This window comes from Ailuropoda melanoleuca, chromosome 7 (genome assembly GCF_002007445.2).
Source record: "Ailuropoda melanoleuca isolate Jingjing chromosome 7, ASM200744v2, whole genome shotgun sequence".
Lineage (NCBI taxonomy): Eukaryota > Metazoa > Chordata > Mammalia > Carnivora > Ursidae > Ailuropoda > Ailuropoda melanoleuca.
The window spans coordinates 128,970,605-128,993,111 of NC_048224.1; the positions used below are offsets into that span (position 1 = coordinate 128,970,605).

Sequence of the window (22,507 nt, forward strand, 5' to 3'; positions counted from 1 at the left end):
CTAGAACCGATGTCCTAGAGACTCATGAACACCAACTGGAAGATGCGAGGTACATGTTAAGATACCAAGGACAAGGAAAACAGTGATTTCAAGTATTTGCCCAAACTGTAAGTCACAATGGTAGATGCTCTGAGTTGAGAGCAGTAGGGGTTTATTTATTTAACAGTAGTCAGTGTGTCTATGGGTGAGTACTGGGGAAGCCAATGATCAGTGAATAAAGCACTTCCTGCTCTCAAAGAGTCCAGTATGAAGACTGATCCATAAAGAGATTAAAAAAACGGTGGTAAGTGCTGATAAAGAAACATGCAGGCAATCAAGGATGCAGACAGGAACAACATCCATTTAGTGATGTGGGAAAGGAGAGACACAGAGTGTTCTAGAAAATGGTCACTGAGTCTTAAAAATGATCAGGAGTTAGTAAGATGAAGGTGAAAGGTGGCAGCAGGAAGGAAGTGAGGGGAGACATTCCAGGGAGAAGGAACAGCACGGGCAAAAGATACAGGAGAGGAGGGGGCAGCACGGTGAGTGAGGAATTTACAAGTAGTCTGAGGGGTTATTCAGAGTATAAAATCTGAATCAGGGAGTGGCAAGAGATGAGGCGAAAAAAAAAAAAAANGGGGGGGGGGGGGGCGGGGGGGTGGAAAGGATTTAAACAGACTAAATAGCAATACTCAAAGTTTTCTATGTCAAAAATAAACTAATTAAATGTAGATAATTTTGAGATATGAAAATACATATAGGCTTACATCAACCACCACAATGACGAAGTAATTCTATAAGGAAGATGTTACTTGATTTTGAAATGATCTGCTGTCTATTCATGTAAGGTATCTTTATAGCAGCCTTTCAGGTATATTTTAAATGGCCCTAGATTTAGGCACTTAAATATATATTAAATAGAATTTATGGGCCAAATGCATCAAATTGGGAGTCTAAGATTTGAATACTATTCTTGATCTTATTCAGTCAAACCAGAAACATGTGAAAAGTTTAATAACAGTAAACCTGAACTCAAGCAGCATATCAATACTGTAGGCAACTGAGTTAATTATGGAAAAATCTGTCATATTTGGTTCAGAAAGATGGATTTCAACCAGGGAAACTCCTCCAGAATGGCTGGAAAATGAGAACATTTGATAAAGCCAACAGAGCTTAGTAAATAACTGAAATAAGTACTGCAATTTGATGGCAATTGGGAATTAGGAAATAACACATCATCAACTTTTATGTGCTACTGGACATTATTTTATCTTTTTTTTTTTGATTCAGGAATCAGATCTACGGTTTATCAGTCTGATATCAGTTATTATTAAAAATAAATGATAACATATATTACAAAAAGCATGTCTGTATAGATTTACTCAAACTAAGGGGAGCCTGGGTGGCTCAGTCAGTTAAGTGTCTGACTCTTGGTTTCGACTCAGGTCATGATCTCACGGATCGTGGGATGGAGCCCCACGTCAGCTCTGTTCTCAGCAGGGAGTCTGCTTGAGATTCTCTCCCTCTGCCCTTCCCCCACTTTCTCTCTCTCTCTCAAATACATAAATCTTTAAAAAAAAAAAAACACCAAACTAAAAATAGCTTGTATAAGAAAAGATAAGCCCTTTCATAAAAGTAGAGAGTATGGATTACTAAACATCAAAGTTTAATTTAGTAAAGTAAATTATTCAGGATAATGTCAACTCTATATATATCCAGACATTTAGAGCTGGTGCATTAATAATTCTTTGAACAGAAATAACCAGTAAAAGAGAAAGAAAAAAAGAACCAGTAATCACAGATAGTTCAGTATGAGAGACGATATGTCAACACAAAATTATAGAGTCATAGGAACTATGATGTCATAGTAACTAAATACTGGGGGCATATATGAATGATATTCTCAGCAGAAATTCCATGTATTAATTTACTTAGAATTCCCAGCAATCACCGCACTCAAAAACCAGAGCTAATCCAGACAATGGTCAGATAGTGATGAACTTGAATGGTAGTTATATATAGAAAGCTTGATGGTTTTATCACCTTGCTTAAAATTCAAATGCCAAGATATATTTTCTAAATTGCCAATAGATGCCAAGAACTATAAGTATTTACTGGTTGGAAAAAAAAACCCTCAATGGACTTTATGCATCTGGAAATCTCACATTTTATGTTATTAGACTGATTTTAAAAAGATCTCAGTACACCAAGCTCATGAGCCATTGAGACAACTGCTTAAAATGTAATTAGTCAGTTCCATTTTTAAGCGTGCCCCAGCGATGCAACTGAGGTGACTGAGCACCTGTCTGTGGAAATAGCACACTAATGTTGTGTATGCGGGGGGGTGTGTGTGTGTGTGTGCACAAAAATGCCTATAGGAGCCTGTGTATGGGCAGGGTATTTAAAAATTTTTTATTTAAATGCCAATTTTTCCATCTAGCATTGATTAATTTAATCTAACCTTACTTATGAAGCTAGATGTTGGCCCTATTATCTGCTATTTAGAAATAACATAAATGGGGACACCTGGGTGGCTCTGTTGGTTAAGCATCTGCTTTCGGCTCAGGTCATAATCCCAGGGTCCTGGAATCGAGTCCTGCATTGGGCTCCTTGCTCAGCAGGGAGCCTGCTTCTCCCTCTGCCTGCTACTCCCCCTGTTTGTGCTCACTCTCTCCCTGACAAATAAATAAATAAAATCTTAAAATAAAAATAATGTAAATGTGTGACTGGGCTTGGGCAATGGCATACTTTATGGTTTAATTCATACGTCCACCATATTATTGTTTCTCAAGATAGAGCTGAAAACCCTTTGCAGCAAAATAATCACTTGCAATGCTTAAAATACAGATTCCCAGGCACCATACTCAACCAACTGACTCTGGGGACTGGTAGAGCGGGAAGAATGGAAATCTGTAACAGGAATCTAAGTAATTTCTAACTAAGCATACTAAAATTTGAGGACTACTGAACCAGGTGACGCTTTCTGAGGCAGGCACATCAACTTACATAATCCCAAGCTAGTACGTGGCGCCACAGCTAGTGTATGGAATGAATCAATATATGTAAATACAGAAATTTCCAGGTCACAAAGAACTCAGACAACTTCCAGTTCAGACTATAAGGGACTGTGGTTTTGTGTTTCCCCTCAATGGGCAGAAAGCAGCAGATGCAGTAGTGTGCTAGGGCAGAGACCTCATTGTGCTCACATTTCTATCTCCAGCACCCAGTTCAGTGCCAAGGAAACTCAGTAAATATTTGCAAAATGAAGCAGGCCAATATGTCCTGATATGAGCCAAGGGTAGATCAGTTAGAGCAGTCCCATGGGCGAAGTTACCGGTCACTACTGCAATGACCTGCATGACTACAAAAGTGCCTCCATGGATATTGATCCTGGGGTTACAAAGAAGTTTTAGCAAGTGGGCAAATAGTGAGGATGCACTGTATTTTCTACTTCCCCTTCCAGAGTGCCTCTCGGCCTGTCCTTGCTAGCTCCGTGCTTTGAAGGTTGATGCACCATGACGGCTGGCCTGCAGGCGAGGCTCCCTGTCCTCTGGCTCCTGGCTGAGCTCAGCCAGTGCAAGGCCCAGGAGGAGCCTGGAGGGCAGGTGGAGAGTGAGGATGGGGTGGCTACGCACATGCCCCTTTCTGCCAGGGTATGGGACTGAGCTCTCCTCTACAACCTGTCAGGTGGCCCCCCTGTGGAGTTTCTCTCTCTCCCCTCCCCTAGCCCACAGGGTGAGAGGTGGTAACCCAGCTGTTGCTAACCTCAAGGGCACTGCAATATTACTTGTTGGTTTCCCTACACCCTGTCCAAACTTATAAAAATAGTCTCTTTATTAGCCTTTCTTCAATGTGCCGAGTGTGCTATTTCTACACGGGATCCTGAAGGAGGGATTGCAAAACTTCACGGGCTGTGTGGAGTGTCGGCACCACAGGGGACTCCGAATTCTTCATTCTGTACAGGCTCCAACTTGCGTAACAGAATTGTAAACAGGAATGGGATGTTTCTTTTTATCTAATCAAAAGCAGCCGGGAGGGAGTCTGCTCTTTAGATCAGAGTCAGGGAAGATGAACCGCGATCAATAAAAACCCATCTGACGTCTGCTGCTAGGAGAATTGTGTGTTCTTATGCAGCGCCACGAAAATCATGTTAGGAGAGCACAAGGCATTTAAGTACATCTAGTAACGCAGATTAAAAGGGCAATGATTTTTATTAAGCTACGTGTTACACACCTATTCCCATCAGCTTTCCCCAAAACTCCTTCTGGGAGAGAGACATTCAACTTCCTCTTTTTCTTGAAACATCCTAATAGCCAAAGCAAAAATGTAGGTGGCAAGTTCTGTTTTCCCGGCTTTTGGAACATGTCCTTTCAAATCCCAGCTAGTTTCAATCTTGACATGCAGGAGTTGCTTAGGACTTTATAACCCCACCGTGTCATATCCTAATCGTTACAGATCGCCGCGTACTATGGACCTTGTTAAACATTTACCAACTTTATGCTTCAAGGACAGGGTGGAAAATTCATATTCTGGAAATCACTGATAAAATTACCCCTCTCACATGTTTAGTGATCACTCAGGCTGGGTGCCATTCACAAATTTCCTCAATAAAGCCTGAGCTTGATTTCCTAGGCTGATTCCCTAGCCTGCAGGGATTACTCCAGCCTATTACTTAATCAGATGAGCAAACCTGAGCTTCATTTTATCATCCCCACAGGATAGGTTACGGAGAACGGTTTACTTTCAAATCTTGAGTTGTTCTTGGCACCAGTGCTTTCCTTATCAAGCTCTAAACAAAATGCTCTACTCCAGAGGTCTGTCTAGGCACCAGGTTGGACAAGGGTGGTTTCTGCAAGGAGACAATACATTCAAGCCTCTTCTCAGAGAAAAATCCAGTCACACTCGCCTCGAAGGAGGAGTTTAAGGCCAAGAGTGTGCAAGGCTTATTGCCCCAATGACAGGTTTCACACTTCAGAGAAAAAATTAAAAATTAGCATCTGCCCAGGCGTTTCAAGGTAGACAGGCAGCCGAAATGTTAATGCCAAGTAATAATTAACTGGTCTTTTTTTTTTCCCTCTTTGGGATTCCTAGAAAACTTTATCTATCATGGTTAAGATTATTTTGATATTTAAATGTGAAATGAACTCAAAATATTATCCTTCTTTCTCATGTTTACTTTTTAATTTAGGGGATCATTTGAGACTAGACACTTTATGACAGTGGCTTTTAAACTAGGACTGCCTAAGACCACCTTCATTTACATATCATTAAAATTATAGAGAAATCCTTAAAAATTACTGAGAACTTTTATGTATATGGGTGTTATCTCTCAATGTTTATAATATTAGGAATGGTAGCTGGAAAATGTTAAAAGATTCATTAATTTAATTAAGATAATAAACCTACTACATGTTAATGAAAAAATAACATTTTTTAATGAAAAAAATAACATTTTCCCCCAAAAAACCCAAAACAATTAGGGAAAAGAGTAGCATTGTTTTACGTTTTTGAAACTCTCTTCAATGTCTGACATCATAAGAGAAGCCTGCATTCTCCAGTCTGCTTCTGCACTCAATCTGTCAACATGCCGTTTTGGTGATGTATACAAAGAAAGTCCAACCTTGCACAGACATTTGGGTGGAAAAGAAGGGACCTCAAAGACTTCCTGAAAGGGTCTCGGGGACCCCAAGACTTCCTGGACCACACTTTGAACTGATTCATGGACTGGTTAATGCCATGGAAGATGTTTGTTCGTGGCCCTACTTACTGGCAAGAACATGATTCAAAGTCATAATAGTAATTATAGGACCTCCACATCATAAAAACAAGTACAACAGAGGCAGAAGATATTTACTTCTTCCTCTGTTCTTTCTCTCCACGAGAAGAAACAGACAATTTTATTTTTCTTTATTTAAAAGACAGGCAAGATGGACAAGCTTCCCCTCAACTCTTCCATTCTGCTCTGAGCTGAGCATGGAAAGCCCTTCTGGCAGACAGTGATCGATGAGGAAATTCAGGAAACACAGGCGGAAAACTGGCATTTGCTCCAATTCCTAGCTTTATTTTAAAACTTTCTGGGTCCAGATAAGTGGCTGCAAGGTGATCCTGTTTTGGCAAGAAAAGAGGCAGGAACTGCCACAATGATCTAACGCTGAACCTTCTGATCTCTACTGGGGGTGGGACAGGGTGTTCTTCACCGATGGTTAGAAGGAACTTGCTAAGGCACACAAGTGGAGGCAGCGAATTGGGCTGCTCTAAGCCCCTGAGCCCAGTCTGGCCTCTTATGGCTTTGCACGTCTGCGGACATGGGAGAGAAGTCAGTGTGGGAGATACCGATTTAAAAGTCTGAGTGGCTGATTAATTCAGTTGGCTAGAGTGTGATGTTAATAAAAGTCAGACTAAAATAGCAATAAAACCCATGAGCTGGAGAAATTAATGGCTAGAAAGAATGAAAAACGTTATGGTCAAAATACTGGACCTTCTCCCACATGTGTTTGAGCTCTTAGCCTCACTTTCCTCCTAACTAGCTCCTCAAACTCTCTTTCCAGAGGAGAGGAGGAATTCCTAGAAAGGGGAATGGCAGAGCTCTTGCTGTTCTGTTTCAGCCGTCTGGAGCATTAGTTTAGTCAGAGTGAAGTGGGTAGTGGCAGCTGCTGAGAGAAAACCATTGTGTGACATGCTGGCAGAGCAGAGCCGCCTCCGAGATACTCACGGACTGAAGACCCCCGCCAGCCGAGGCGCTCACCTCGTTGAAGTGGACATCCTGCATTCCGACGTCTTCCATCATGGAGGCCTCCTCGTCTATATTTGGGGTAATCACCCTGAATGCTGTGCATCCTTGTCTAAACATGCCTAGAATGGACACAGCAGTGGAGAGAGCCGGTCAGTAACCCGTAAGTGGACGGACCTGGAGGGTTCTTCCTGCCCGCCATGTTTCTGTGTTGAAGGAGACAACAGACTCTGAAGTCTCTTAGGCCTTGGACCACTGTTCACAGGGAGACACAGTGTGCTTCTCTTCATTTGCTTCCTCACACCTAGCCTTCTCCTCCCTCAATTCTTTCCTCATCCTTTTAATTTTTCACCCACCTTTATTAAATGTATGCAATAAATAAACCGTAAATGAACTGAAATAGGTACTGGATGCAAATCAGCAGTTTTAAAATAACAACAATAATTTGATTTGGTACCATGACCCATGCTCAGATACCAACAAAAATAAAGCCAAAGCCAGTCAAAGAGAAACACGACTCAAACAGAACTGTTTCCTTCAAGTCGTCACCTCCCCCTCTGTGGCTGAGGGTAACCCAGAACTCAGATGAGAACTTGCTCTTCTCCTTCATGAAGCAGTCTACCAAGAGGTAACTCAACCGCAGCCATGGGCTGAGAGGCTGTTTGAGCTGCTTCCGTATCTGCTGCCTGAGGGGTAAGGATAGGCCTCCCGTCCTCCCCACAGCCGAAGAGCAGGAGCACCGGCAGCATGAATCTTTCAGGGGCCTATGTACTCTGATTCTCTAGGGGAAATGGTATAATTTATTCCGGGATAAATAACCAGGATAAGGACAAACCCTTGGGGAGCCTGGGTAACTCAGTCAGTTAAGCGTCTGCCTTCAGCTCAGGTCATGAGCCCAGGGTCCTGGGATCAAGTCCCGCATTGGGCTCCCTGTTCAGCAGGGAGTCTGCTTCTCCCTCTCCCTCTGCCTGCTGCTCCCCCAGCTTGTGGTGTCTCTTTCTGTCAAATAAATAAATAAAATCTTAAAAAAAAAAAAAAGGACAAACCCCTTAAGCAATAATGGCCCATTTGGGGCCTTCACTCATCTTGGAGTGACTGGGGAAAAGTCGTATGTCAGTTGGACAATGTCAGCTGGGCAAAAATGATCAAGCACAGAAGGACTTGAAACATCCTGCTACTCTACTCTGAGATCACTGTTCATAATAAAACAAAAGAAAACTCAAAACTTGAATTGAGACCTCCCATATTTTGGGAAAAAGAGGAACACAGAGTATTTTGCAGGTCTTGAAAGAGCAGACTTGAAAAGGCAGAGATTCTTCTGCTACACAACGGTCAAAGCTTCTAAGCCTTGAGACAAAAGACTCCCCCATGACAAGTATTAATCTAGGAGCTTGAGGATATGTTAACATACAAAAAAGCAAAATTATAGAAGCCGACCACCCAGGTTTCTGGCTAGAGAGTACATTTAAAATATACACCTCAGCTCCCATGGAGTGACTACAAGGGCAGCCCAAGTGCTTCCCCTCCTTGCACAGGAACAGACCGCCATGGAACTGGACAGGAAGAGAAGGAAGGGAAGGAGAGCCAAGTCTATCCATGCAGAGTTGCAAGGGAAAATCCCCACACCTCTAAGTGTCAGGTGGATGGGGCAGTGGGGGCCCTGGGGGCTGGGCCCACCTTCAGGCTCACCTCCCCGGCGCCTCCTCTGGCAGGTGCTGTGGCTGGAGGGGAAGAGGGGCGGCTCCGGACGGAGGACTATGTCTGCTTCTAAACACGAGGAAATGTATTACCTGACAAAAGGTCTCAACAGGAAATCATGCTAGTAGCAAGAGAATACGGAAACCCTCTTTAATGTCTTTTTCTTTTGGGCTCTGATGTATGACAAGTCTAGATTCCCTTCAATTCCATCCCAAACAGCCAGCTATACCAGAAACCCAGAAATTCCCTGGCCCTGGCATCTAACTTTATACCATTGCTCACTCTGTAAACGTACTTCCTGTAAGCCAGATCTCATACCGCTTGTGCTCCAGGACACGGACACATGTGACCAGCTTTTCTAAAAACCTTGGTGCTCTTGATTTTGAAATGGAAATGAGCAACTGGTGTTTAACCAAAAGAACCTATTGAAGAATTCATGGCCTGCTCAACTGGGAACAAACATACAATGCACAAAAGACCAGCACTCCCACACGCCTGTCCTCTCCTTCCCTGGGGAGGTAAGGTTTCTGGCCAGCGAGGCTCCCTACCCACATAATAAAGCCAACTGGGCTGTGGGTCTAAAAAAACATTGTCTGATAATCTCCCGTTAAAACTGTCATTTGATTGATAAAACCGTTCCAGTGGGAACTATCTTAGAGGAAAATAAATCTTCTGTCAGCTCAACACTGGCCAGTCAAGGACACACAGATGCAAAGCTCATTAACTGGTTTTTGCAAGATAGAGCCATTAGCTAAAGGTTACACAGTAACATGCCGTCTAGTTTTGTTTTTGAAATTGGCACCTCTGCTGTGCCTACCAAGCCAAGCCAGTGTCTTACCAGTGAATAAAACAATGAACACAGTACACACACACATATACACACACACACACACGCACACACACACACACACACACACACACACACAAATCCAACCCCCCTCACCTCCAAATCTTTCTGAATGGCTCTCACTTGTCTTTGCTGCTTTGTACAGTTTTATATTCATTTTACAAAACACAGGAATATTTCTTTACCTTTCCGTGTGAGATATTCCGCCACCAGGGCTGTGACATGGACGTAACACATTGCTGCCTACAATAAAAGACACGTGCTTCAGAAACACCATGTATACAGCGTGTCAGCACGCTCCCAGACAGAAATCGAGTGACTGCAGGTACTTATATTGATCTCAAGGAAGCCAGGGTTCCTAATAGCTGACATCTTACCTATTGAAAAAACTGGAACAATTCACATAAACTGAAATTTTGAAATAAATTGCAAATTGAGACAAATGGTAGTAAGCTTGCTAAGGCTCATTTCTGCTTAGAATTACTAAATTTTAATATAAAAGATAAAAAAGCACTTTTTTCCTTACTATTTCGAAGATTTCTGCATCATTTCTCGTAAGGTAATAAGATGACCATTTAAGAAAAGTCATGTGTCTTTCTAGATTCTGAGAGAATTGCTCAAATTTCAGCAGCTAATAGTCTCCTCTCAACTTAAAAAAAAAAAAGATATAGCAACTGTTTCCCAATAGAATTCTAAACCAAAATTATAACTTAATGCTAATTAGGTAACATTCTAAACACTTTAAGATGAAAGAAAAAATAATTATTTTTTTATGAAGTTGCCACAGTGTTATAAAAAATCAAAAATAGCTGTTGGAAATGAACCTGATTCTGATGCCTGAGCCCTTGGTTCTTGTCAGAATGACAGAAAAATTACTACTAGTAGTAATACGTAATTCACTTTTATGATGCTAGTATGTAGTTCAGATTAAATTTATGGTCAAACAGAATGGACTTCTTGAATAATCAATATGTAAAAAAAGTTACATAAAATTTTCAGATGTAGAACATAATTGTACTAATTTAGGCAATTACAGAAGTTTACAAGTAAAATCACGCTTCTTTGGTAATACTGTTGATCATACCTAAATGCTTTTTAGGCCCAAATTATAAACGCAGTTTTCAGAGAAACACAGAACCTGCCACACAGCCCGCTGCTTTCCTTAATGTCTCCCTCTTTTACAGATGATGTCACGAGGCACAGAGGGGTGAAAAGTGGGTTCAACGTCACAGGCTGAGTAAGTGTTGGATGTGAGATTCGGTCTGTCTCCAGGGCCCACACACCCAACTCCCTGCCACCACCCCGTCTACTTATGGAAACACGCTCTGTACATGGGCAGCGCTCTGACCACAACCACAGATGACAATGGACTACTTCCAAAAGGAAAGAGCAGTGTCCTATCATTACTTTAATAACAGGAACGTTAAATTTCATCATAAAAGAGCTGAAGTTTAGAACTAGAGAGGAGTTTTGATGCAGAAACTGAGCGCACTTGAATTAGCAGGTGTTTACATGACTGTGGATGCTAAGAGCTTTCAAACAATGCTGTCCTGTGACAGAAACCTTCCCTTACAGTGTTGTAAACCATCCAGATGCTTAGAAGGCATGAAGTGACCCTGACCCTAAAACTGTTAAGTATCACTTCTTTTATTATTGGGAAATTTTTCTTAAAATTGGCTTCTTTTAGTGAATGAGACATAATTAGTTTTCCCAAAAACCCAGCTCGAGAGGCTTGCAAGACTACCTCAGACAGATCCCCATTCTTGACATGGATCCTGGCCATGCTGTCCAGCCATGTCTTCCTGAGCTCGGGAGTGCTGGCATAGGACTTGGCCAGACTGTACTGGAGGTCCACCAGCATCTCCGGGTCATTCTCATGCTCCTTCATCTGGGCGGTGGCCATCAGGACCGTGCGTATCCTTTTGGTCAAGTCCTTCACGTCCGAGGAAAAGGTAGTGTGCTAAAACAAGGGTGGAAGAAGGACACGTGGCGTTCAGCTGTGTTCTGCCTGTCTGCATACATACTAGATGATGAGGCAGTCTTGGGGGCCACCCACCTTGATGAGCCTGTCACTGTTGGCACAGTTGTTGATGATGGACAGGGACTGCTGGAATCTGGTTCCCCCGATCCCAACAACATCTGCTATCAGCTGGCTGACGGAAATAACGACCTTAGGGACACATAAATGTGAACAAATCATTTCACCTTCAGATGACTCCCCAGACTTGGCTCCTGCCTTCAGTTAGGATGTGCGTGAGGACAGGGCAAAGTTTTAAGACCAGATCATTCCAGAGCGGGAAACAATGTCTGAGTCATTTTTCTCCCCTTCCAAGAATCATTTCAGAAGGTGATTTTGCTATCCTTAAGTATTTTGTTTGCATAGCAACATGCTCCTCAGGAGAGTGTAGAGACATGAGAATCAGATAAGCCCGTTTCACTTGGATAGTCACTTACTTTCTCTAATAAACAGGGAGACCTTATCACTTACCTCCTTGGTTACTGGCTTGAATGTATACGCACTAAATATTCAATAAGTGGACTGGTCCCTTCCTTTTTTATTAAAACAAACACATATTAACTATGCAATGGGGGGGGGATCTGTCTTTATTGTGAAGTGCTCTGTGTTTACCCAGTCACTTAAGCTAAGACATGGATTCTATCTTTATTCCCTCCTTTTCCTTTACCATCCCCAGGTACCATCAATCACTAAGTACTGTCAACTCATTATCCCCTTCTTCTAACCTTACCATACCAGGTCCAAGACACCATCCTCTCTGGCCTGGATTTGACCATGGTTTCCCCAAAGTCTCTCCAGCTAAGGCCTTGACTCTCCTGATTCCTTCTCAGCACTAGTCCAGGCGATCCCTCCAAATACGCAATGATGTCTTCTCAACTTGTTTTCACCCATACTCTTTACTTCACTGTAAGGACTTTCTCCAGTTCCCTGGACAGGCCCTTCCCCTCATGTATCCATCACCTGGAATATGCTCACCCTCTACACCTGCTAGGCCCTATTCATTTCCCACAATTTCTAGAAGTCTCCCTGCCCCAGCCAGATGCCCCTCCCCTCCCTGGTGCACTTAAGTTCCTCTATTACAGCACTAGGGACGGTGTACTGAGAAGAGCTTCGGGGTCTGTCTGTTTTCCAGTGAACTATACACTCTATGAGGGTCAGGAGAGGGTTCTATTTTGTTCATGGTTGTATCTGTGAATCCTAGCCATAGTTTGCAACAATATTGCAACAATTTTTTAAAAAGAGGAATAAATACAGAGATGGAGAAGGCACTCCTACATGAGTTTACAGGAAAAGGGAGTCTAAAAAAATACATAAGACCTTTACATATCTTGCATGGTTCCCAGAGCAGAGTATTTGGGACATTTTAACTCTGGAGAGATGGCAGGTGTGTCAATAGATGGAAGACAGAAAAGAATTGCTTTAGGGGCCTCTGAGTGGCTCGGTCGGTTGAGTCTGCCTTTGGCTCAGGTTGTGATCTTGGGGTCCTGGATCAGGCCCCATGTTGGGCTCTCTGCTCAGCAGGGAGTCTGCTTTGCCGTCTTATTCTCCCTCTGTGCTCTCTCTCTTTCACCCAAATAAATCAACAGAATCTTAAAAAAAAAAAAAAGAACCACTTTGGACTCTGTGTTTTACCTAAGATGTTTGCTGTTGGGCACCCTCACGCAGATTCTAATAGATGGTGATTCAATGGAATTTCAGTCCGTCCAATATTGAGTCAATATTTAAATGCCAATTTACCAACAGAAATGCACTTTGGGCCCAAATCTTACAATGTGGAGAATGAAATAAACCAAACCAGTAAATGTGACTTTCCAATTCTCCATCTCAAGCCCTACTTACGCTGACGTAAACCGGTAAATGCGACGAAGGCTTCCTGCTAACACAGAATCCCACAGAACACACCTGTGCTGGAGAGTGACCCTCCACCCACCTGCAGATGTGTGCGGACGAAGGACTTCTTTCCAGTGTAGTCGAAGTTGTTCCTCATGAGGAAGTACAGCAGCTGAGAGGCCTCGGTTCTGATGGAGCTGAGCTTCGAGTTGCAGCACTTGAGGATCTCGTAGCACAGAGCAGCACACATGTCAGCCCTCCCTTCGTAGAACGTCGAGGGGAACTAGGTGAACACCAGAGAGCAAGGGCACGTGCAGATCAGGGCTCCCGTCAGCTCCGGGTGCAAAGCAGACGAGGACGATCATCGAGGACCTGCCCCGAGGAAGCAGCTTACCTTATAAATGAATGACCTTAAGGCAGTGAAGACATTTTTTAAAGCTGTTTCAGACTGATGTTTTTGAAGAAAACACAGGTAGACGTCGAAAACCTTTTTCATGAGAGGATTATGTCCATGGTCAGCCAGGAGCTGGTTCTGAAAACACACAAGGCCAGCTTGGTTAGTGAGACACACCAGGCACCCCTATTAGGTTGCTTACAATTTTCAGGTTCAAAGGTTAAATGTTCCAGGGACTAAGACAACTTATAATTTAAACAAACTGTGCCATGAATCTCTAGGAAAGCACAGAATCCTCGTGTAGTACAAGTAAGTCTAAAACTAAATTTCTGGATCAGGGAGATTTTCTTTTCTTTTTTTAAAAGAGTTTATTTATTTTATTTATTTACGAGAGAGAGCGAGAAGCGAGCACGGGTGAGGGGAGGGGCAGAGAGGGAGGGAGGGACAAGCAGACTCCATGCTGAGCACGGAGCCCAATGTGGGGGCTTGATCCCATGACCCAGAGATCACGACTTGAGTCAAAATCAACAGTTGGATGCTTAACTGACTGAGCCACCCAGGTGCCCCTTGTTTTTTCCTATTAAGGGAAGGACTAATCATTAAACTTCCTAGCAAACCGTAACATGGCTTGATAGACAAGTGTTCCTCAGTACTGATTTGGTAAATAAGAATATTTACTTATTTTTACTGTATACCACCAATCAATACAGAGGTAATCTTTGTGATATCTTAATTTCAACAAAGAAGTGCCCTTACAAGTGTCAGCTGATTAATGGGCTGGAAAAAATACTGAAGTGAGGTATACGAAGTGAGGTCTTCTAAAAGTAAGTTTGTGGGGAGCCTGGGTGGCTCAGTCGGCTAAGCGTCTGCCTTTGGCTCAGGTCGTGATTCCAGGGTCCTGGGATGGGAGTTCTGCAGTTCTCCCTCTGCCCCTTCTCCTGCTCCTGCTCTAGTAATTAAATGAAATGTTAAAAAAAAATAAAATTAAGTTTGTTTTTTCCAGGCTTCTCAGGCACTCTGTTAAGCAATGAATAAGCAGACAAGCTTGGTAAGGTGGGAAACATACAGGCTTTCATCAGGCACCATTTACCATCTGCATCTGCACAGGTCAACCGAGTCTTAACAATTTTCACCTGTAAAATGGTGACCCTAGAACGGACCTGGCACAGCTACTGTGAAGACAGGAGTACAGAAAGTATCTGATGCATACTTTGGTCTGGCTCAGTAAGTGGTGGCCAGTAGAACTTTAACATATCATGGGTTTTACTCGACAAAGCAAAACAAGTGGGCCAACAGTTCATACTTCTCAACGTTCTGCAAGATTTTTTCACACCGGCAGTAAATTCATACTAACTGAACGCCTTGTGAACCTGGTTGGCTAAAACTCTCATAGACTGCTTAACACACAGGTAGACAGAGGTGTCGCCGGGCTAGAGGCCAGTATGCAGCCATTGTGTCTAAACGTGCACTGACACTAACGGGCTACATCTTCAAATACGCACAAAGGTGTGTGTGTTTGGGAGAGGGCACACGTGTGCATTCTGCACAAGTCAGCAAAGATGATTATAATAAAAAAACGTCAGGAGGCCAGTCTCCCAAACCAATCTTACAATTGTGTCAAATGACTGGAGATAGCTTATGGCCAAGTAATTCTGTTACATAGCAAAGTATGGCTAGAGGATTAGTTTTAAGATTTACCTCATCTTATTTTTGGAGAAAAATTTTACTCAAGGAATAAGTTTTGTTTTCTTAGGTCCAGTGATTCACAGATGTATTCACAGCTGGTAGGACACCTGGAATTCACAGGGATCTTTATAACATGAAACACTGAGGCACAGTATTGAATTCCATCATGTGAAAGAGGAGCAATTTAATGAGCAGAAAATGGAACTTAATTAACTGAATATGATATAATTCTCAACCATGAGCAGCTGTTCACCAACTGGGAAAAAAAGAGGTTGTTTCCAGTGTTTTGGGAACTGCTGACATGGTTTGTTGTCTGTGAACATTACTTTTCCCAGAGGCCACTGTTCTCCCTAATTATGGCTGGATTAAGGTTTGAGCAAATCTGGATGTGAGCTTTCCTTCTCCTAGCACTAGTTGCTGGAGACATCCAGAGGGGATGGTGCATACAAAAATCTCCAGGAGCCCTGGTCTTGCTGTTGGAATTGGCCTGTCTCCAAGTTCTTAGCCCAAGAGTTAAATTCTCCTTCCTCACTCTCTCTGGTCAAGGTTTTGCTTCCCATTTTCAGGATTTAGTCTTCTTGGGTTCTAATCTCAAAACCCACTTGCAAGAATGCAGTTAAAAGTCACTCACGCTAAGATATAAGTAACCCCTCATTTCAAGGAGTAAAGCACCTCTTACCCCGGACACACCTCCATGTACCAGCTGCCTTCTGTAATCTTCCAATCAATTTTCTTTTTCTCCCTACCTCTCTTTTTCACTAATTAGAGAGTAATATACACTAAATATAAAACAATTCTGAACATTCAGAGAGGTCCACAGCAGGAGGGGGAGGAAACAAAAACAAAACTACACTTCACTTCTCCAATCAGAAATCAGAGGTAACACCAGAGTGTATCTTGTTTCTACTTTTTTACCCTTGTAGACTTGTTGGGAGGATAGGAAAATTCCATTCAGGAAAGTAAATGAGACATTAATGGCTTCTCTCTAGCAAAAAGGTGGAGAATAGGTTATAAATAAATCTCAGGAACTGTCTGATGTGGATGCAGGTTTGACTGTTGTAACACGTCCTCCTGGGGGAAATGAGCCTTTCAGAGAATGAAGACGCAACATCAGTAATCTTTAAAGATCTAGGAATAGGATAAAAATGAACTTAAACCTGGGCACCAAAATGATAATGTCTAGAACCGTGCTATTTAAGACAGATATACCTTTCCTGGGCATATGGCATTTAGTTTTATTTAGACATCGCTTTAAGAATCTACCTTAGAGAAGGGCTGTTTCAGCTGCAAATGCTTACCAATCACTAAGGTGACCTAATTTCATGTGTCTTTGCAGACCAGGCTCATGATTGTGTAAACCAGACCACAAACTCCCTAGAAGAACCCAATTATCCACACTGTTTCTCACCGTCACGTACTGATTCTCATCAGGGAGCTCAAATCAAGAAAAGGCACAAGGTGGAATTGCTAAAAATACACTCTCAGGTTAAATTTGTAAACACATTAAAAAAGATTATGAACTATTTAAAGGCCAGATTTGACTTGGGATTGTGTTAATCATCGACACTGTAAAATAGCCAGAGAACGGTATTTTTCTGCATGTTAACTACCTTGGTTTAAAAAACACACCCTTTTATTTATTAAATGAGAGAACATGTGAAAGCATACAGCACAGGACCAGCATCTGGTTAAGTGCTTGGTAATATTCTCCTCTTTTTTCTGTATTGGATCATTCAACTACCTTGATGTCCCTCAGCTTGTTTTTTCTCTCTCTGTCCCTCCCCTGCCACCACCTCCCCACCATGCCTGGCTTAGTGGATGGAGAACAAGGGCTTTGGCAGGCCAGGTGTGCAGTGATCCTGGGAAAATTTTCTGACCTGTGAGAGCCTCAATCTCCTTATCTGTAAAATGGAAGGATAAGAAGACCCACTAGGCCAGGCTGTTGTGAAGATTAATGCTTGAAGCACAGAAGGCACTCAATAAATAGTAGGGCTTAAATCTTTTCAAACATTTTCTCTCGTTAAGAATGTGTTTTCTTGGCTACCTTTGGCAACTTGCTAGATGTGGTCAATTAAGAGACTCAGTCACGATGGGGCTTTATCTGTGGAAGATGATTTTTCTTGAATTACATCAGCTAACTCAATGTAGTAATTTAATTTTTCTGATATGCTTCAAATGATGCCTCAGCTGAGTAAATTATTTGCAGAGGAAGATCCCAGTGGCGGCTGTGCCAGCGGGCCTTACGAACCCATAATCTAGGCCAGGTAAGCCTGTAGCGTGGCATGACATCCATTACTGCTATAACATCTGTCCATCTTCCCACTTTTTAATGGGGGCGCTGAGCTTTAAATGTTTTTGCACATAGGCATATAGACTTCGACAGAGATCACCTCAGCACTAAAGCTCAATCTTCCCCCTGGGTCTCAGGAATTAGACCCTTTATAATTGGGCCAGGAAGGCATGAACACAGGGTAGATGTTTTTGGGTACTTCATATCAATCCATTATATTGTAGGCATACTTACCATGTTCTAGATAAGGGAATCAGGGTTTCCAGATGTCAAGCAGACCTACCCAAGGCTTAGAATCTGGCTAATGGTGGAGCTGGGATGTAAAGTCTGGTCTACACCCATAAAGTGGCAAGTCCTTTCAAAGGTCATCTTACTTTAAACTTACAACATATAGGAGGCAGATCCTATTTCTTCTCATCTTACAAATGAGAAATCTTAGGTCTAGAGACATGAAGTAATTTTCCCAAAGACATTCAAACAATAAATGTCACAATCAGGGACTATCAAGTGTTGTTTCTCAAGAGTCAGACAGAGCCTCCCTGGTGGCCGGACACTGGAGATCTGGGAACCTTGATGAATACTCTTCTTTAACATGAAGTAAGCGTTTTTCAGGGGGCTAAGTGAGAACCACAGGCTGCACAGTAAAGAGATGGCCACTATTTTCAGGGAGCTGCCAGACTACACCCGTGGTGCGTGTGCCCTCATGACCGGCCAGTGTGCCAGGCTCCACCTGCCATGCAGCACCAGGGTCTCCAGCACACGGACATGGTGGGGCTCAGGCAGAGGGTAGAAGAAAGTGTCCCAACCACTGTTTTGAGCTTACGGATTCTCAGTGAGCAGTGATACAGGAACACATGGTAGACAGTCACATTAAAAATGTCATTGTCTATTTGTACCACATTTTTTAACTAAAAACACCCAAGAGAAAGAGGTTCCAGACGTGGTCCTGGCAGAGCAGTGGTTCTCCAGCCGTGGCGTTCAGGTCTCACCCCCAGACTTTCTGATTTAGCCAGTCTGGGTCAGGGCCTGAGAATCTGCACTTCTAACAAGCTCCCCCCTTCTCTCTCTGCAGCCACTGCCGGCCGGGGGACCACACTCTGAGAGCCACGAGAGTGGAGGCTCCATGGAACAGGACACTGCTGCCCCCATACTCATTCGATTAGGGTCTGTATTTCCTTGTCTCTCAACTGGGTTTCTACTAATGACATTTCGTGGGGACACGAGTGGTGTGGCTGCTAAGAAGAATAAAGGTATAGTATAATAAAGTGACAAGATACCAGGGTAACTATTTTTATCCTAATAAAGAAATGTGCCTTATGAGAAACAGAGATAAGTAAAACAGAAAATGACTTTATCTTTTCCAAATATCCTTGGAAACAAACACAGTTTCAATATTCATAGCCTATCAACCCTAATTCAATTTCCTTCTTCTACGCTGAAAATGGAAGCGATCAATTAGCAAGACTGGGAAGTGTTAGGTTCCTAAAATCAAGCAAGTGGCTTACAAAACCATTTCCACCTACCTGAGTATTACTTGCTGAAACCTAAAAATAAGACCGAAACAAACTTTTATACTCTATCCTTGAAAGGCTTTTATCACTGAAGTTACTAACAGATTTTTTTTTTAAATTGTAAGAGGTGAATATGTTCGTAATTATTGCTCTTCTATATAGAAATAGCTAAATTTGACTGCCGCTACACTTGGATATCCTCGAAGACAATAGGGACAGAAGTGTCTGATTAGGTTCCCATATTTATAATCCTCGAGGGCACAGCAAACCATGTTCCCCAGGTGAATGATTTCTTCTGGCCAAGAGTTAACCCACCAGGGACTGTTTCCATCATTTGCAAGCATGCAGCACACCCTGACCAGCTAAACTTTATTTCAAGGAATTCAAGTCATTAACGATGGAACGGTTTCATTAAGGGTTTTAAGGATGTGTGGTTTCTTTACAGGGGCCAAAACAGTTGCTAAAATAAAAAAAAAAATACAACACAGGACTTTCTTGTTGGTTCAACTAAACAAGCAGAATGAATTTAAAAGGTACGGCTCTGACCGTGCCCAGCTGTTCAATACAAACCTTAAATGCCAGTGTAAACAGAGAGAGTGTGTCCAGAGCCGTGAGGCACACTTCAGTAGCAATGTTGGCTTCCAGCAGCGACTGGTGAAGCACGTCTGCGTCCGAGTGGCCATAGCCTGCATGGATTACAACACCAGGTTACTGCCCAGTGACTGCAGACAGAGAGGCTGGCGCATAGTATAGTCACAGTCAACTTTTGATTATTGACGGAAGGCTTCCTCTGGGGCCTTGCTTCCCTTTTTCAGTGGTGTGTGTGGGGAGGGTAGGTAATTAAGAATGTGTCCGTTCAATTAGAACTCTTTTTCAGTTCTGGAAGGGAAAGAATAGCAGCAAAAATTTATTGTGTGCTGGCTGTGTGCCAGTCATAATTCTATGAACTTTAAATGTATTAGCTCATTTAATCCCGCAGCAGCCCTGTGAAGTATGTACATTAAATCCTTTTTGCAGAGAAGGAAACAGAGGCACAGAAAGGCTAAACAGCTCGTCTTCGGGCCCACAGTTAGTAAGCAGCAGAGCCAGGAAGGCACCTGGACGGGAGCCAATGAATTGGATGAATTGGGCCACTGGGCTGAGCTCTTAGGATGGGAAGAGTGGTGAAGGAGGCGGAGATTTCCGAAGCTTCCTGCACAGACAGAGGCAGCAGCGCAGCAGCACCGGGGCGGCGGGCGGGGGGGGGGGTTGTTTAAGAAAATGAGCCGAGGGTCAGGGGGCTGGCCCCTGAATCCAGCTCAGCCACTTCCTAGCTGTGTGACCCTGGGCAAGTTATTTGACCTCTTTATGCCTCAGTTCCCTAATCTGTAGAATGGGGATAATAATAGTATCCACCTCGAAGGGTTGCAGTGAGCATTCAATTTGTTACAATCTGTGAAGTTCTCAGAATAGTGCCTGGCACATGGGGGATAGCCATGTAAGTGCTGAATCGATAACATAAAGATCTGTATCATCAGCCAAAAATGAGGAACGATAATCAAGAGTTGACTGCACTGCTAATAGTATTCTACTTGCTTTATCAAAAAAGCATGAAAGCCAGTACATGTCTGAAAGAAACGTTTAAGAAAAGGAAAGGACTTGAAGAACCATAATTTAAATACAAACTGAGATCTTCTATATGTGGCTGTAAAAATCAATTTAGTACTGACATAAATATAGCTTGACATACAATTTGAGATATTAAATTATGAAATGATATGCATTAGCAGAAATACATATAGGGATGCAGAGATGTTACAGGACTGATCTAGAAGACAAAGAAAGATGGCAATATAATGAAACATCATATAATGTCCTACTCCAAGGAGCAAAAACAAATCAACACTTATTACGTAGGTAATTTTCTTTATACTCCAGAGAGGAGGACATTTTGTATATAGATCAGGAAAATAAAGTAGAGAAAACCTAGAGAATTTTCTTGAGGCCAGTAATGGGAAAAACGACCCAGAAATTACACTCCAAATTCCTTATCCAGGTCACTGTATCATAGTACCTATTACTAGGATAAAATAAAGTAACTAGCATGATGTTATTCTTACTCTGATAAACGTCAGACTTACACAGTGATTTTTAAAAGACTACAAAAGAGATTTTCCAAGCTGCCGAGTTGGCTCTTAAAATAGGCTAAAAATACTATCATGTACTTTCATCCAGTGCTGCTCTGCTTTTTAGAAAGGTGGTTCTGAAGTTTTATGTCTGTGGACTGCGTGATTTTCACACTGCAGAAGAGTCGATGTGCCTTTAGAGGGGCTCGGTAACACACTGACAGATGCGAGACCTTTTTATGTTTACTTTTTTGGTAAGAAGTCTCCCGGAGAAAGAAAGATAGATGTAGTTAGGTACTAATTTCGCTGGACTGCCCTTGTAAGCCAGGGCATCACCTCATTCGGCATGGTTTGTTTGGGAAGATTCAGAGACGGTGAAAGAGGAAAACAGATTGTTAATTATGGCTAAAGTGATCACAAACTGGGGTGGGGGGGATAAAATACAACACCTTTTATTAGACCAACCAAAATTATCGCAGGTCAGAAAGACCTTTTGAGGGCTGCTGAAGTTTTACAGTCTGGGTGAAATTGTATAAGGAACTTGCTTTGGGATCATTTTGATATTTTTCTTGGCAAAGAACTGACATTTTCTCACAGGCATGATCATTATAGATGCAACTGCCTACACACTGAAGAATTTCCACAGCACTACTTTTGGCTGAAGGTCTGGACCCACTGAGGACTGGAATTTGGCAATGTGTTGTTTTTAAAACACAGACTCAGTGGCCATGCTAACGAAGTTTTTATGTAATTATGTATACGTGTATGGAAACATGACAATGACAAAATTTCTGGAAGCTCTTACACCACCTATGAGCCTTGACATTGTTTATCTAATCTCCTTAAGGGTAACAGTCAGATTCATATAGAAATCCGTCTGCCCTTCCCTGAATCCTCTAAGAATAAAAGAAATGATCCTTTTAGGCCACAGCTGGTTATAATCTTGGTTTTTCTTAAACTCCTATCTCAAAAAATCAGCAATTTCCTGAGCCAGTGTCATTAAAAAGTCCCTAAAAATAAAGGGCAGCATGGCGATGTTGTCTAAGTGGTAGAGAAGGCACAGACAGTTCACCGAGGGATATTCCCATGGAAACTGCTTGTCTCAACACCTGGAACTAAGCTGTGAAGGAGGGAAGGCTTTGGTCATTGATCACCATGTTACAGGCCAACCCAGGAAAATGAAACTGACTTGGTACAACCAAAAAGAGGTCTTAAGAAAAAACGCAATTTCTTAAAATATCGGTCAGCAACTTTTTGAAACTGATTAAGTGGATTCTCATTGGGACAAGTAAGGAATGCTGTGTTAACCCTACTGATTTTCCACGAGGGAACAGTGCTGTGCCCTGGGGCACAAGGCACTGACTGACTATCTTCAACCAGGCTGATCAGAGAGAGGAGAACTTCCTCGATGTGCCACCTT

The 22,507-nt window shown here is 42.5% G+C and overlaps 1 protein-coding gene across 27 annotated transcripts in view; it reads right to left on the reverse strand.

Moving 5' to 3' along the window:
* DOCK9 (dedicator of cytokinesis 9) overlaps window positions 1-22,507 on the reverse strand; it is a 271,968-nt gene that overhangs the window by 24,442 nt on the left and 225,019 nt on the right. For 11 of the 27 annotated variants that reach the window (XM_034665417.1, XM_034665414.1, XM_034665412.1 and 8 more), the window contains exons 39-45: window positions 19,553-19,668; window positions 13,496-13,633; window positions 13,202-13,384; window positions 11,311-11,424; window positions 10,999-11,214; window positions 9,440-9,497; window positions 6,725-6,831 (exon numbers count right to left, since the gene is read on the reverse strand). In XM_034665417.1, the coding sequence (XP_034521308.1) occupies window positions 6,725-6,831; window positions 9,440-9,497; window positions 10,999-11,214; window positions 11,311-11,424; window positions 13,202-13,384; window positions 13,496-13,633; window positions 19,553-19,668 (932 nt within the window). Of the gene's footprint in view, window positions 1-6,691; window positions 6,832-8,398; window positions 8,477-9,439; window positions 9,498-10,998; window positions 11,215-11,310; window positions 11,425-13,201; window positions 13,385-13,495; window positions 13,634-19,552; window positions 19,669-22,507 lie in introns of all 27 variants that reach the window. The other 16 variants (XM_034665402.1, XM_019794802.2, XM_019794800.2 and 13 more) reach the window with 3 other exon arrangements.